The 15,553-nt window shown below is 52.2% G+C and overlaps 1 protein-coding gene across 1 annotated transcript in view; it reads left to right on the top strand.

The window, feature by feature from the left end:
- The window catches only part of HTR3B (5-hydroxytryptamine receptor 3B), a 38,455-nt gene extending 29,716 nt beyond the window's left edge, over window positions 1-8,739 (top strand). Inside the window, exons 8-10 of the mRNA XM_054724977.1 lie at window positions 7,232-7,442; window positions 7,576-7,758; window positions 8,504-8,739. Of these exons, the coding sequence (XP_054580952.1) occupies window positions 7,232-7,442; window positions 7,576-7,758; window positions 8,504-8,739 (630 nt within the window). The remainder of the gene's footprint in view (window positions 1-7,231; window positions 7,443-7,575; window positions 7,759-8,503) is intronic.
- Window positions 8,740-15,553: the final 6,814 nt, after the last annotated feature.

The following is a 15,553-nucleotide window of genomic DNA, read 5'->3' as shown; positions in this document are numbered from 1 at the left end:
CTGGCCTGTTCTGCTTGGTTTTTAGCAAAGCCTGCATTGTGGCTTGTTTGTCCACTTTTTTTTTTCTTTTTTTTAGCGAGGGAAAGGGAATGGAGAAAAGAGAGCTTTTTTAATTTCAATGAGTTTCTTGGCTCAGAGTAAACACCTCATTAATTTTAAAGATATCAGCCCGCAAACATTATTAATGCAGCCGAATAATGGAGAGCATTAAAGGGAAATGTGAGGGAGCAGCACATGCAAGGTGGGACACAGTCACCCACCAAGCACCCCGAGAACGCTGCACACGCCATTACCTGCACTGCACGGAGAGAGGCGGGGAAAGCAGAAACGGGCAGGTAAACACACACACTCTCTCCATAGGCAGCCATTATTGGTAGACACATGTCACCCTTTGCCCTCAATAGTAATCTGTCATCTCGACAGTGGCTGAGGACTGTGTGTACTCTGATGCCCAGCGGTGGGGAAGACTGCGTACGGAGTGAGGCTTCCGGGCCTCAGGAGCCATGGTCCCGGCACTGGATTCTCCACTCACAGTGTCTGTGATGGGTGTGGCGAAGGCGGGCAGCGATAAGGTCTCCGGCTCTGGGAGCTCTTCCCTGGGGCCCTTTGCCCGGGGCCTAAGGTGGGTGATCTAGCAGGGCTGGCGGCCACCTGGCCCTCCAGAACAGACGAGGGCGAGAATCCTGAGCAGACTCACAGATCACATTTGGTTGGGCAGGGAGCTAGACTCAGGAGCTTACAGGAGATGTGGTGACTATCCCAATTCTGTCTCCGTTGACCTCTGCCAGCCTCCCTGCCTCCCCAGTCCTGCTCTGTGCACCGTGGCTGGGCTCAGGGGCCCTGACTTCATCCCACACATCCTACTCTGAGTTTAGCAGCCGAGGCACGCGTCCTTCCGCAGCCCGTGGCCAATGACGAGACATTTGGAGCCCAGTCCCATTCAGGCATTGGGCTGCTGCGGTCCTGACAGCAGAGCCACCTCCCTCTGAATCTGATCACCTGCTGGGTCCCAGTCCAGGCTGGGACAGCGGGGGGTCGGGGACAGGTGGGCAGGCAGGAGCTACAATGATCTGTTCTAAATACGTTGTCACCTGGGCCTGCGGTACACTGCTGCCATCGAAACCAATCCAATGTTCCGGCTGCCCCGCTAGTTCCAGCCAATGGGCAATCGTATCTGCCAGCCCTGGGGCATGTACTGCCGACGCCTGGCGTGGGGCTGCAGCCCTGGGGCCCCGAGCACAGCCCCTCTGCCTACGAGGACGTCTGTGAGCAGCCGGCGCCGCCGGAGCCAGCAGCCCCCGGGGGGGAGGTTTCTTCCAACACCCCCTCGGAGGTGCCAGTTCCCAGAAACAGCAGGGCCAGCATTCGGTGTCTGTATGCTGGCATTTTGTTTTTTGTTTTTTAAAGAATGAGGGTAGCCCTGGCCGGTTTGACTCAGTGGATAGAGCGTCGGCCTGCGGACTGAAAGGTCCCGGGCTCAGTTCTGGTCAAGGGCATATACCTTGGTTGCGGGCACATCCCCAGTAGGAGGTGTGCAGGAGGCAGCTGATCGATGTTTTCTCTCATTGATGTTTCTAACTCTCCTCTCCCTTCCTCTTTGTAAAAAAAAAAAAAAAAAATCAATACAAAAATAAAAGAATGAGGGTAGAAGGGGAAGAGGTAGGAATAAAATTTAAGAACGCACGTTGGATAGAAGAGGGGGGACATTGTGGGAACTAAAGTGAGTCCAACCACAGAGCTGCACACCGAGTAAATGCTCCTTCCGGCGGAGGGCTCACAGGCGGCTGCCAGGAAAATGCGGGCCATTTGAGAAAGAAAGGTGCCTCGTCTTCTTTTCCTGACATGATTTTCTTTTCTAGTTTAGGATGAGTTGTTTGTTCAGATATCTATTGAATGCAGCTCATAAACTTGATAGAAGATCCTTCTGAGCACCACCAGGCCAAGAGTGGGAGAGATGGGGATTGGGGGAGGGTGAGAGAGAGAGAGAGAGAGAGAGAGAGAGAGAGAGAGAGAGAGAGAGAGAATATGAATTAAATCTTTCCAGGGTCACTCAAGTAATCCCAGAATCACGGGCTCTGCTAATCCCGCTGAGCCATGGTCCAGATTTGAGAAACTCTCATTCGGTGGAAGGATCTTACGTAGATGGCAGCCACTTCCCCATTCTTTCTGAATTAGGAATGTGGAGAGGGGCTTGGGAGAAGAGGAAATTGGGCTTCGGTATGAAGCCTGAGTCTGGGCGTCAAAATTCCAACTATGTCATAAAGACGGTCATGCAAAATTGAGTACTGGTGGGGTCTACCATCACAGAGGCAATTAGAGGCTAACCTTGGGGCCTATTCCATCTCCAAGGAGCTCTCCACACACACATTCTGAATTAGATTGATCTCTTTCATTAACAACAATAGGCTCCAAATACCTTTGTGTACTTATTATTACCTGGCTTTAATGGATAATGAAATTGTGGCATAATATTGCTAACACCTGAAGGGTGTCTAATGGAGAACACAGACTGAAACTAAAGTGCTTTTCCTTCCCTTTCTGTGAAATTTAAAGGCACCAGCTCCCTTAGTCCATTAGAAATGATGGGCTCTAGGTAGGGGCAGCTCCGCAGAGAGCAGCGTCTCCCTGAGCTGGCGGTGACGTACCTTCCCCAGAACAAGCAGGGCTGTTGCCTCTGGCGTACCCGCGGAGAGGTAGCCCTCAGAGGGGCTACTCCCAGGATCCCACCCCATTGAACTAAAAATAGATTTATTAATAAACTACAATGCAACTCAACAAACAGCTTTTGAGCTCTTGTCTGTGCCAGGCTCAATGGTAAGCACGGAGGACACAAACATGAATAAAACAAGGCTCCCGGGACCTGTCATAGGCCTCACAGTCGCCCAGGGAGACATACTAACAATCACCGCAGGCGTGAGCATTTACTCTGTGTCAGGCACCGTTCTGCGAGTTTGTACATGTAGCCCTCACACCTGGCTGAGGTAGGGCTCTAAGTGTCTGTGTGTTTACAAACGGATGAGTTGGGCTGCAGAGAAGTTAAGTCATTTACCAAGGCAATGGGGGGGCCAGCGGAGCCTGGGCTTGAACCCAGGCAATCTAACACGAGAAACGATGCCTAATCCCATGTGATGATGATACAACTAAACATAATGCAGCATATTCCAGCCCGTCCTTCGGCATCTGTGCCCTGTGTGTTACTGGGCAAGTCCCCTGCGTTAATTTCCTAGAGCTCCGTAACAAAGCACCACAAACTGCGTGACTTAAAAACAACAGACATGATTCGTCTCCTAGTTCTGGAAGCCAGAGCCTGAAATCAAGGTGTCAGCAGGGTTGGTTCCTTCTGGGCTCTGAGGGAGAATCGGTCCCGTGCCCCCTCCTGGTTTCTGCAGTTGCTGGCAGTCTTCAGCATTCCTTGGCTCACAGAGGTAGCACTCCAATCTCTGCCTTCATCTTGACACGGCCTTCTCCTTTTTGTGAATCTTCTTCTTAAAAGGACACTAGTCATATAGGATGAAGGACACGTCTTCCCCAGTGCGACCTCCTCTGAACTGATTACCATTTCCAAGTTCAGTGACATGATGACCTTCCAGGAGGGCATGGATTCTTGGACTCATTATTCATCGCACTGCAGTCCGTCACCCTCTGGCTCCTGGAAATTCGTGTCTGTCCCAAAATGCATTCACCCTGTCCCAGCACCCCCAGACATCTTAACCCACCCCTGCTCCAACTCTAAGACCAAAATATCATCTTAATGTAAACTCAAAAGAACCCAAATCTCAGCATCTAAAGCAGGCACAGACTCTGGGCATAGTCCATTCTTCTTCCTCTGTAGACTTGGGAAACATCTAACACCAGAGTCTGGTTCCTGACCCCATAAGATGGGGAAGTTTCCTATTAACAGTCCTGACTCCAATATTTAGGATAGAGTCTGGCACTCTGTTCATGCTCAATTCATGTCTCTTGAACAAGGGAATAAAGGGTTCTGAGGATCGAAAGAGTAATAAAAACAAAACATTTCTGAAAACCGGGTGATAAAATTAATATTTCTTCAGGCTATACTTGGCTTGTAGAGAAAATTAGCCTAGTACATAGGTGACACTGCTCCTAAATCAACCTAGAGGAAAAGGCAGATGCTTTGCTTTCGAAGCAAACCAAAAACTACAGGCACTATTTTGTCTGTCTTCAGAACGGGAGCATCCTTGCCAAAGGTAGGAAGATGGATGAGGTCGTTTTGGAGGGCCTGTCTAGATTCACAATTTTATAAACCAAACACAGACAGGAGAGGTGTCTGCTCTGTGTTACATCATAAGCTGCCTCTTTCTGTTCCCACCGTTTTCCTTCTACTTTCAGTTACCGTTGGCCCAGTGACGAATACCCTCCCGACAGGACTGGCTACAGAATTTGTGTGGCCTTAGTGCAAAGTGAAAGGCAGGGCCCCTTGTTCAAAAATTACTACGAATTTCAAAATGGCACCAGCAGAGCATTAACAAAGGGCACGGGCTCCATGCCCCGGGAGCCGCCTGCCTCCCGACCTCTTAGCTCTTGCCACAGCTCTCCCCTGGCACTGCACCTTCCTGGACCCGGGGGCTGGAGGAGCCATGCTGCCATCCTTGGTTCTGGCCCTGCTTTACCCTCATTCCCTGCAGCCGCCTCTGGCTGGAGAGCAGTCATCTCAGCTCCTGCTTTTACATAGGAACGCCACTTGAAGAGTTCTGCGGTAACCTCAACTCCACCCAAGGTGTTCGGCAAGGCTACAGTAACCTGCTCTTTCAGAAAGGGAAGGCAGCCCGGCCGTGTGGCTCAGTGGTTGAGCACTGACCTATGAACCAGGAGGTCATGGTTCATTTCCCGGTCAGGGCACATGCCGGGTTGCAGGGCTCTATCCCCAGTGTGGGTGGGGCGTGCAGGAGGCAGCCAACCAATGATTCTCTCTCATCATTGATATCTCTATCTCTCTCTCCCTCTCCCTTCTTCTCTGAAATCAATATTTTAAAAAGAGAAAATCAGGCATGGAGAGGTTAAATACCTCACCCGGGACCACTGAAACCAGCACGGGTAGGACCTAGGGCCGAGGGCTCTGGAGCCCTGTTCCCTGGACTACGTCTGGACTCTCTGCTTAACCAATGTGCCACCTATACTTTTCTTCCCACCCCTCATGTAACAGCCGCCATGAAGTCTCTAGGGGGTCTTCTGCTTCTACCCACCAGAGACAGCAGGCTTGGTCACCCCCCACCCGGATGTCCAGATCACCCGTGGGCTAGCCTGGGCCCACACTCCAGGACCCCATGGGCTCTGCCCACTGGGCACCCTGCTCACTCCCCCCATCTAACCACAGCCAGGCACAGCGTGATGACGGGAGCTAGGGGGTGCAGGTTGATGACAGCTCATTTTGTTGTTGTTTTGCTGTTGATTGCACTTTGGTAGAAATGGGTTTTAACCAAATTATTGCAAAGCAGTGAGTGTTGCTCTGGTTTAGGTATCTGCAGCCAATTATGTTTAATGCGAAAGACAACAGCCAGACTGCAATCCGCCAAACACTCGGGCCTGTCAAGCACCACTGGGACAGAATATGCTCTCAGACCCAGTGGCGGGGGCGGGGAGGGGGCTGAGGAGGGGGTCCCGCTCTCATCAGCAAGGTGCTGTCTGGCCTCCCCCAGGCAAGCTCTTGCCCTGCCACTGTCTGCGCCACCCCTGGCCTCTGTCTTGGCTTATTTCTCTGTGGTTCTCTTCCAGAACAGGAGACAGAGAGGAGGGAGAAGAACCCTGAACTCAACTCAGAGGTCTGGCAGATCAAGAGTTGTAGCTACACTGTATGAAAAAGAACCCCGGGCTGGAATCGGGAGACATCGGGGCTCTTCCCAGCTCTGCCACTAACTCACCTCGCTGAGGGCTGAGCTTCACTTGTTAAAATCTATACAGCAGGGCTATTAGGTTACCTGCCAGCAAGCTCGCAGCGAGGATTAACTAAACCACACCATGTGCCTAAGACCACCCCCCAAGCTCACCCTCTGACACGTGGAAAACCTTCTATTGCTTTGAGAATAAGAGAAACGGGAAATTTCAGACATTGTGGGTTTTTTCCCAAACCCCAACAGTAAAGGTCCCAAACCATCCATTTGTTCAGCAAGCATTCATGGAATACCCACTACAAAATAGGTGTTCCTTTTGGCTCTGTGGGAGATTTAACACATTGCTTTTTCACCCTCAGAGGGTCCAGCGTCTGGTGAGGAAAGCAGCCCTGTCATTCCCTGCTTTCTCTCAAGGGAGGAGAAGAGTTTGTGTTTATTAAAGACAATTCCTGTCACCATCCCAGAGAAACTAAAAAAATGGCAACAACAATCATAGTGATTTTATGAGGCTCAGATTTCCAGCTACAAAACCCACTCAGCTGGGCCTCTTCAGTCGGCCTGTGGCGGGTCCCCTCCTGCCCCTGCTCCCTGCTCCGGAGACTGAGCTGTGGCCTGCAGGGACCGGAGCCCTGGCCGTGGGGCAGAGGCAGGAGATGGGAGCGAGTGGGTGCTTGTCTCCCCATTCTCTCTCTGTGGAGGCGCAGCCAGGCTGGCTTTACCCCTAAGAGGAAGGCACAACTGTTGCAGCCCCATCCCCACAGCTTCTCTCAGGTGCCTTCAGGCCTGAGGGTGGAACAGCTCACCAGTGCCCCAGCCCCGGAGCACTGCCCTCCTTCCCGTGGCTTTCCTGTGCCCCGCCCACACCCTGTAAACCGTCTCTTCATTAAGCCCTCCTCAGATTTCCCAAGTCAGTTATGCTTTGTTCCTGCCCAGACTCCGACGGCTACACTCACAGGTGCTAAGAAGCTCGCGTTCCAAGAAGACAGACTAGACCCCAAACACACAATATGTTGCCTCACACGTGGTTTAAGAGGGAAGATTTTAGTGTAAGCCCTGGTTTTAAACAGTTTCTCACTCACAGCTATGTGAGCTTACACAAGCAATTTCATCTCTAGGAACCCGGGATTCCTTGTCTGTGAAACGGAGATAATAATACTCAGCCCTAGAGCTGCTGTGAGGATTGACTGAGATAAAACATAGGAAACAGTCCGGTGCCTAGCAAACAGCAGGTGGTTCTAAACTACAAAATGGTCTTCTATTTCTAAGCCACATAGACTTTTCACGTTATGCAACACTGTTAGGACTTCTTGGCTTTGGTTTTGGCCAAATGTTAGTCCATCAGCTTAGACCCTCTTTTCAACAGATTTCTTGTCCCTGTCCAGGTGGTGATTCGCAGGCGCCCACTGGTCTATGTGGTGAGCCTGCTGATTCCCAGCATCTTCCTCATGCTTGTGGACCTGGGGAGCTTCTACATCCCCCCCACCTGCCGTGCCAGGATTGTGTTCAAAACCAGCGTGCTGGTGGGCTACACCGTTTTCAGGGTCAACATGTCTGACGAGATGCCACAGAGCGCAGTGAGCACCCCTCTGATTGGTAAGCAGCCTTGGGGTCGCCAGGCATTTGTCTTGCATGACTCCTGGCAAAAATTTGCTGTTGCGTTTCAGATCTGGGGAGGGAGGGGCCCCCGAGACTCCAGCTAACTCCACCTCCTGGTTCCTTCCCTCAGGCGTCTTCTTCACCGTCTGCATGGCCTTCTTGGTTCTCAGCTTATCTAAGTCCATCTTGTTGATCAAATTCCTTCACGATGAGCAGCACAGCGGGCAGGAGCGGCCCCTCTTATGCCTTGGAGGGGACACTGATGCTGATGGGCTTATAACGGATCGCAGGGCCCATCTTGTTGGGGTGACAGGTTTGTGAGAAGCTTTGAGGTCCCTACCCTCAGCACCCGTTCCCACTGATGGAGCACTGGGCTGTGTGAAAAATCTGAAACATCTGCTTGTCGGCTTCTGTGCTGCATTTTACATGGCCTTTCTGGGGACCGAAGGCCACTCACTCCTGCTGGCTTCCCAGAAAGTCACACACACACACACACACACACACACACACTGTGTAGCTTTGGATTGCAGTTGCTTAATGTGCAAAGGTTTAAAAATCATCTCTGCCACGAAGCTCTGCCTGGTTCAACCTGGGCTGTCCCCAGCTCTGAAAGCCTCCTGGATAGGTCTAGCCTAGACACCCCACATAGATATGCTCTCCAGAGTTCCCTTCAGCAATTTCATCTCTAGGAACCTGGGATTCCTTGTCTATAAAATGGAGATAATAATACCCAGCCCTAGAGTTGCTGTGAGGATTGACTAAGACAAAACATAGAAACACAGTCTGGTGCCTAGCAAACAGCAGTGGGAAGTAAATGGTCGCTTCTTCTAGTTATTATAATTATTAGTAATATTGATATTAGTTCTATGTAAAAACTTAAAGGATTTTTTCTACATTCTAAACCCCTCAGCAGGTGGGAAGAGAGTCCTCACCCCCAACTCAACCCACTGCCCAGTTTCGCCTACAACCTTTCTTGAAGGGTGAGGCCATCAGCCTCAGTGGGAAGTCCAAGGGGCCTTGGTCGTCCCTGGTTGACTGGGGTGTTCTCTCTCATGCAGAGTCCCCTGTCTCTCGAGAGCACCAGGCCCACTCAGGGACCCTGAAGGAAGTCTTGTCCCAGCTTCAATCCATCAGCAACTACTTCCAAACCCAGGACCAGGCAGCCCAGCAGGAGGTCGGGTGGCTGGCCCTCCTGGAACGCGTTGACCGACTGCTCTTTCAAGGCTACCTTGTGATGTTGGGACTCTACGCCATCACGCTGTGCTCCCTCTGGGCACTGTGGAGCCGCCTGTGAAGACGGGTTTGGCTGGTCTCCATCAATGTGCTCTCGCAGCAGGTGGAGGCTGAAAATTTTTGTGGGGAGATTAGAGGAGAGGAATGGTGGGTTAAAAGCTCTCCAGCCCCTGTTGCCTCTTTTCATTCAGTCCAGGTATGCACACCTAATGAGAGATTAAATGACCCAGGAGTAATGTAGTCATGATGAAAATGCATAAACAGTTTGGGGCATACAGGGAAAAGTGATCCCTGTTAGCAATCTCTTTCAGAAAATTCCTAAGTACATCCAGCACACATGTATGTTTCCACAGGTTTATTTAAGTGTAAGATCCTTCCATCTCCCAGCCCTGTCTTGGTCACTTACTTAGTCATTCAACAAAACCTTTATTGGGTGTCAAATAAATTCTAGGCATTGTATTAAGCATACAAGAAAACACAAAACAAGTTAGTCACAGCTCATCCTTCCCTTGACTGGATTCCTGAGGTCAACCTTGCATCGACCTTCAGTTCCCCATAAGTACAGGCATCTCCCTGCCCTGTTCCCTGGCTCACACTCCATCTCAGCAGCCCGAGCCTCTCCACCATGCCTGTATCCCGAAGCTCTTGTCCCACTGTGAGTCCATCTTCCTCTGCTGCCCCAGCAGCCAGTGCATCACTGATGGAGGGGAACCAGGTGCCAAGGCTCCCAGGGCAGTCTAGTCAACACTGTCAGCACACACCACGTGCACGGCACTGAGCTGGGGGACAGGCTCAATGCATGGCCCTTGGGCTCAAGGAATTTATAATCTGCTATCCTGTTTCAGTCTGCTTGGGCCGCCATAACAAAATACCACAGGCTGGGTGGCTTAAACAAAGCTTTATTTTCTCACTGCTCTGGAGGCTGGAAGTTCAAGATCCAAGTGCTGGTGGAGTTGGTTTCTTCTGAGGCCTCTCTCCTTGGCTTGTAGATGGCTGTCTTCTCCGTGTATCCTCATGTGGCCTTTTCTCTGTGTGTGTCTGTCCAAATTTCCTCTTCTTATAAGGACACAGTCATGTGTGTCCTCCTGACCTATTTGACTTCATGTCCTAATGACCTCATTTAACTTTAATTACCTTTCTAAAGGCCCTATATCCAAATACAGTCATTTTGTAGGATATAACATATACATTTTGGGGAGACACAATTCAGCCCGTAACTCTGACGTGATTATGGAGGCTGGAAGGCCTGAGACCCAGGGAGAGTTGTAGTCTGAGTCTGAAGGCAGTCTGCTGGCGGGTTTCCTCTCGGGGTAGGTCAGTCTTTTCCTATTAAGGCCTTCAAAGGGTTGGATGAGGCCCACTTACTTTCTTGAGGATAATCAGTTTTATTCAAATTCTACTGATTTAAATTTTAACCCCATCTAAATAAATAACTTCACAGAAACATCTAGAATGGTACTATGGCCTAGCTAAGTTGACACATAAAATTAACCATCACAACCCCGATGGCTCCTTAGCTTCCTATCTGTGCCCACAGCTCCTCGTCCTGAACAAAGGAGCCCTGATCACCTGCCACCTGGGTAACTAATCCACTTCTGGCTCATACTCTTTCGTAGCAAATCTGCATTGATTCGCCTATTTTGTGGCAGTTCCAGTGGCTTCATATCCTGAATCCAAAGATTAGAATTCAAGCCTTCCACAACATTTCCCTCCCCTTACACTTGACTCTTCATTTCTCATTGCTTCCCATGACAGTCTTTAGTCCAGCCAAGCCGACCAGCTGGCCACCTCCTTGGGGAGGCCTTTACTTCCATCTAAGCCTCTCCCTTCAGTTCACTAACCTGAGTGTCACTGAGAGTCCTGCGCACAGCAGCCTCCTTTCCACAACCATTGTCACTTTGTTACCTCATGACCCTGCCCTCTTCTCTACCTTTAGTCTTACATTCCCCGTTATCCTCCTCCCTTGGAATGTTTCGTGGCCGTGTGTGTGTGTGTGTGTGTGTGTGTGTGTGTGTGTGTGTACATCACTTGTCAAATAGGACAGTAATCCTAGGACAGTAATCCTGTTTTCTATTTCTAGTTTATCTCTCACCTCTGCCCAGGTCCATACAGAGTTTTGCTTATGGTGATTCTGCAATAACTATTACAGAGCAACTCATTCTAGCTCATGGATGGTGCACATGTTTCCAGTGTGTCTTCACAAGTCTGAGGGCCAACACCTACCTAAGGTCCAACACCCAGTCCCTCCGCATCTCTCACTCCAAGGCAGCCACCGGGAGTTGGTGGGTTGGAGAGCACGGTGGGCTGGATGGCACTGCCACAGAGGCCGCAAAAGTCCAAAGCTGTTTGCTAAAAACTTTTCCAGCACTCAAATTGCCTTTAAAAAAAGTCTGCCTCCCTCCTTCCCCCTGCCCCCAAAGAAAAAGAATTTAAATTCAAACAGCCTTTACCTGCATCCTCTCTCTCTCATTACCTCCCAGTTAGTGCTCAATGCCAATTGCCCATGAAATTCCGCTGCTGCTGTTAATGAAATGAGGAGCAGAAGAAGTTTGTGAGCCGGACGTGTCCATGCAAGCCTCCACCCATCTCCCTCCTCACTTCCTACTTTGTACCGCTGGCTTCCTCTGCCTCGGCCTGCTCAGTTAGCCTCCAAGTCCATCCCTAAGTCTCCCTCCACTTCCTCAGTTGCTAGAGGAGGAAAAAGCCGGCGGCGAACTCCCCGCTATGGAGTCTCCTTCCTTTTCAGCCATGTCTTGGAGAAAGCACCTGATTTTGGTCCTGGCTCCACCACCATCTACTACTGGGGGACCTCGAGCTTAACTTCTCGGAGCTTCAGCTTTCACTGTTTGACATTGGGGCTGCTTATACGTACTCTACCCACAGCACAGAATTTTAAAGATCAGCATGAAGCAATGTATTCAACAGCACTTTGAAGAGTAAATAATACACCGCAGAATAAAAATACCTGCTTGCTATGAGCACATGGATTTCAGTTTTGAGTCTTTGGTGTGGGCTCCCATTCCAGCCACCTCTATCAGAATCCAGTTATTGTCTCTTGTACTTCCAGAAGTGCTTTATTCCAGGATCCCAAGGTCAAGGCTGAAGCCATTGCATGCCTCCTTGTAGGGGACTTGGGGTGGGGGTTGCGGGGCTGCCAAAGGGACTTTATATCCCACTTCCATTACAGCTCCTTCCTTTGCTCCCTTCCCAAAGAAGGTCTTTCAAACCCTGGCCCGTGTGGCTCAGTTGGTTGAGCATCGTCCCATGCACCAAGAGGTCACTGGTTTGAATCCCGGTCAGGGGCACATGTCCAGGTTTTGGGATCCATCCCCAGTAGGGGACATGCAGGAGGTAGCAGATCTCTCTCTCTCTCTCTCTCTCTCTCTCTCTCTCTCTCTCTCTCTCTCTCTCCTCTTTCTCTAAACTCAATTAAAAATATTTTTTAAAAAGAACATCTCTCAAGTTTTTTACATCAGCTATGAGAAGCAGCCCTTTAGGAGTGAAGACTGGCCGATAAGCTGGGCTCCAGTGTGGCCTCCTCTGTTCATGCGATGCTGATCTCAACATGGCAAGCAGGCCCAAGGCCAGCTCTACATCCGGAAGCAGTGCCATTACTAACAAGTGGCACCTGGCCTGCGTGGCTCAGTGGTTCTATGAACCAGGAGGTCATGGTCAGGGCACATGCCCGGGTTGTGGGCTTGATTCCCCAGTGTGGGGCATGCAGGAGGCAGCTGATGAATGATTCTCTCTCATCATTGATGTTCTTATCTCTCTCTTCCTTTCCCTTTCTCTCTGAAATCAACACACACACACACACACACACACACACACACACACACACACAAGTGGCATGAAAGACCTCCTCCTGGGATGGTGTCCCTCCACCATGGGAGGAAGATGGGGTGCCAGGAGCCCGTATTTACACAGCAGCCTTAGCTCAGCCCCTCCGAGTGTTTATAAATCTCATGTCGCCTATTTCATAGGGGAAGGAAACTGAGGAACAGAGCAAAAATGGGATTTTCCCAGCTGTGAATGCTCCTACCATCTGCTGTTTCCCAGAACCTAAGGCAGTCTCACACTCACCAAGAAACCACAGCTCCGGTTCTGGGGACGTTGGCGCCTGGAATTGCGGTCGTTAAGCACAGCCCCCGGCTAGACAGGCAGCCTCTGCTCGTCATCACGTCTCAGAATAACTGCCGGTGCTGCTGTTTCTCGGAGCCTCTGCAGCCTTTTGGGTGGCCATTCATTCGGTGGCAGAGGGTCTCGCTCTCCTCCCAGACACCCCATCTCCTTCCTGGGCTGTGCAGAGGAGAGGAGCTTTAGGGGGTAAGGAGCTGCGCCCTCGCCTCTCCCGTGTCTAGGACCCAACCATCTGCGGGGTCTGGCTTTAAGCCTGGACAGGTCAGACCAGGAAGCAAACAAGAGAGCTGCCGGCATGAGACCACCGGGCAGATAGCCCTCCCCTCAGCACAGGGTTCCCCAGGTCCTCTCACTCCTCAAGGGATCACCTATGGCTCTGAGGTGTCTAAAAACTCCAGATCTTGGGTTTGCAGGTCAGGAGTTTCTCCACCAGTTCCTGGACGGTGGATGGTCACCTCGGGGCAGAGGCCTCGATTCCATGTTCCCTCCAGGAAGGCGGTGCCTCCCTCCCTGCAAGTCCAGGCACTTCCCTGCCCTGTTCCCTGGCTCACACTCCATCTCAGCAGCCTGAGCCTCTCAGCCCTGCTATTTACCTGCCGAGGGAGGCGGTAAGAGCTTCGTAATTAGCAGAGCAATAGCATGGAAGCTCTTATGAGCAGCCCCGCCCCGCCACACTCTGGTGTCTGTAATTGAAATGACCCCCGCCAGCGGCTAGATTGGGGGACTGAGCAGCCCAGTGTGCTGCCCGGCCCCTCCCCTGTCCTGTCAGGGGGGTGATGTAGTTAAGTTTGTGCTTCATTTGGCAGAGTCCGTAAGCAGGAATCGCAGGGAGGGCCCCACAGCGGGGGGGGGGAAGGGGCAAGCTCTGTGACAGGCCTCAGACGCCAGATCTGGAGGCGGGAGGAGCCCCCTTGGCCTCACTACCTCTCCCCCGGCCTAATGCCAGGCTCCAAAACCTGGAGCGCTTCCGGGCCCAGGGGGTTCATCAACCCCTCTCGATGCCACTAGGGACCAGGCTGCATGTGGACAGCCGGCCCCTGGTCAGACCCCACTCCCGGTCACCCTGCGATCCCTCATAGGAACACTCCAGACCGAGAGCAAGGATATCAAGGTGCTATTGACAGTCCTTTTTCTTCCCACTTCCCGGCCCAACCTTGGCTCCTCGGCTCCTCCCCACACAAGCTCCTCCTCCACCCAAATCCCACCTCCTGCGGCCTCTTCCCACCTTGTGGTCCTTGAGCACCAAGACCAAATTTAGTCAAGTTTCACAATAGCCGAAGTTTGCCTACATTCTGCCTGCTTCCTCCTTTTCCCTGCCCGCGTCCTCCTAGGGACCAACGCCACCACACTGGCCAAAGGACCTCTCACTGCTGTGCTCTGCTCAAGTCTTCTTTCCCCAACACGATGCACAAAACCATCAAAATCCCTCCACTTACACCAATTCCCAGACAGTCAGCTATCCTCAATATTAATTGGTGGGAGCAGTCATGCCAGATCCTCAGCTGGGCACATGTATCCCCAGAAGGGCACAGCGGTGTGCCAGGTGCAGCCAAAGGGGCACAGAGGAGTGCCAGGTGCACTCAGAGGGGCACAGAGGTGTGCCAGGTGAACTCAGAAGGGCACAGAGGTGTCCCAGGTGAACTCAGAGGGGCACAGAGGTGTGCCAGGTGCACTCAGAGGGGCACAGAGGTGTGCCAGGTGAACTCAGAGGGGCACAGAGGTGTGCCAGGTGCAGTTAGAGCGGCACAGAGGTGTGCCAGGTGAACTCAGAGGGGCACAGAGGAGTGCCAGGTACACTCAGAGGAGCACAGAGGTGTGCCAGGTGAACTCAGAGGGGCAGAGAGGTGTGCCAGGTGAACTCAGAGGGGCACAGAGGAGTGTCAGGTGAACTCAGAGGGGCACAGAGGTGTGCCAGGTGTAGTCAGAGGGGCACAGAGGTGTGCCAGGTGCACTCAGAGGAGCACAGAGGTGTGCCAGGTGCACTCAGAGGAGCACAGAGGTGTGCCAGGTGCACTCAGAGGGGCAGAGAGGTGTGCCAGATGCACTCAGAGGAGCACAGAGGTGTGCCAGGTACACTCAGAGGGGCACAGAGGTGTGCCAGGTGCACTCAGAGGGGCACAGAGGTGTGCCAGGTGCACTCAGAGGAGCACAGAGGTGTGCCATGTGCACTCAGAGGGGCACAGAGGTGTGCCAGGTGCACTCAGAGGAGCACAGAGGTGTGCCATGTGCACTCAGAGGAGCACAGCGGTGTGCCAGGTGCAGCCAAAGGGGCACAGAGGAGTGCCAGGTGCAGTCAGAGGGGCACAGAGGAGTGCCAGGTGAACTCAGAGGGGCACAGAGGTGTGCCAGGTGCAGTCAGAGGGGCACAGAGGAGTGCCAGGTGCAGTCAGAGGGGCACAGAGGAGTGCCAGGTGCAGTCAGAGGGGCACAGAGGAGTGCCAGGTGCAGTTAGAGGGGCACAGAGGTGTGCCAGGTGAACTCAGAGGGGCACAGAGGAGTGCCAGGTGAACTCAGAGGGGCAGAGAGGTGTGCCAGGTGTAGTCAGAGGGACACAGAGGTGTGCCAGGTGCACTCAGAGGGGCACAGAGGTGTGCCATGTGCACTCAGAGGAGCACACAGGTGTGCCAGGTGCACTCAGAGGAGCACACAGGTGTGCCAGGTGAACTCAGAGGGGCACAGAGGAGTGTCAGGTGAACTCAGAGGGGCACAGAGATGTGCCAGGTGTAGTCAGAGGG

This window comes from Eptesicus fuscus, chromosome 13 (assembly GCF_027574615.1).
Source record: "Eptesicus fuscus isolate TK198812 chromosome 13, DD_ASM_mEF_20220401, whole genome shotgun sequence".
Lineage (NCBI taxonomy): Eukaryota > Metazoa > Chordata > Mammalia > Chiroptera > Vespertilionidae > Eptesicus > Eptesicus fuscus.
Note: the sequence above shows the minus strand (reverse complement) of the source record. Positions and strands in the feature narration are given on the sequence as shown.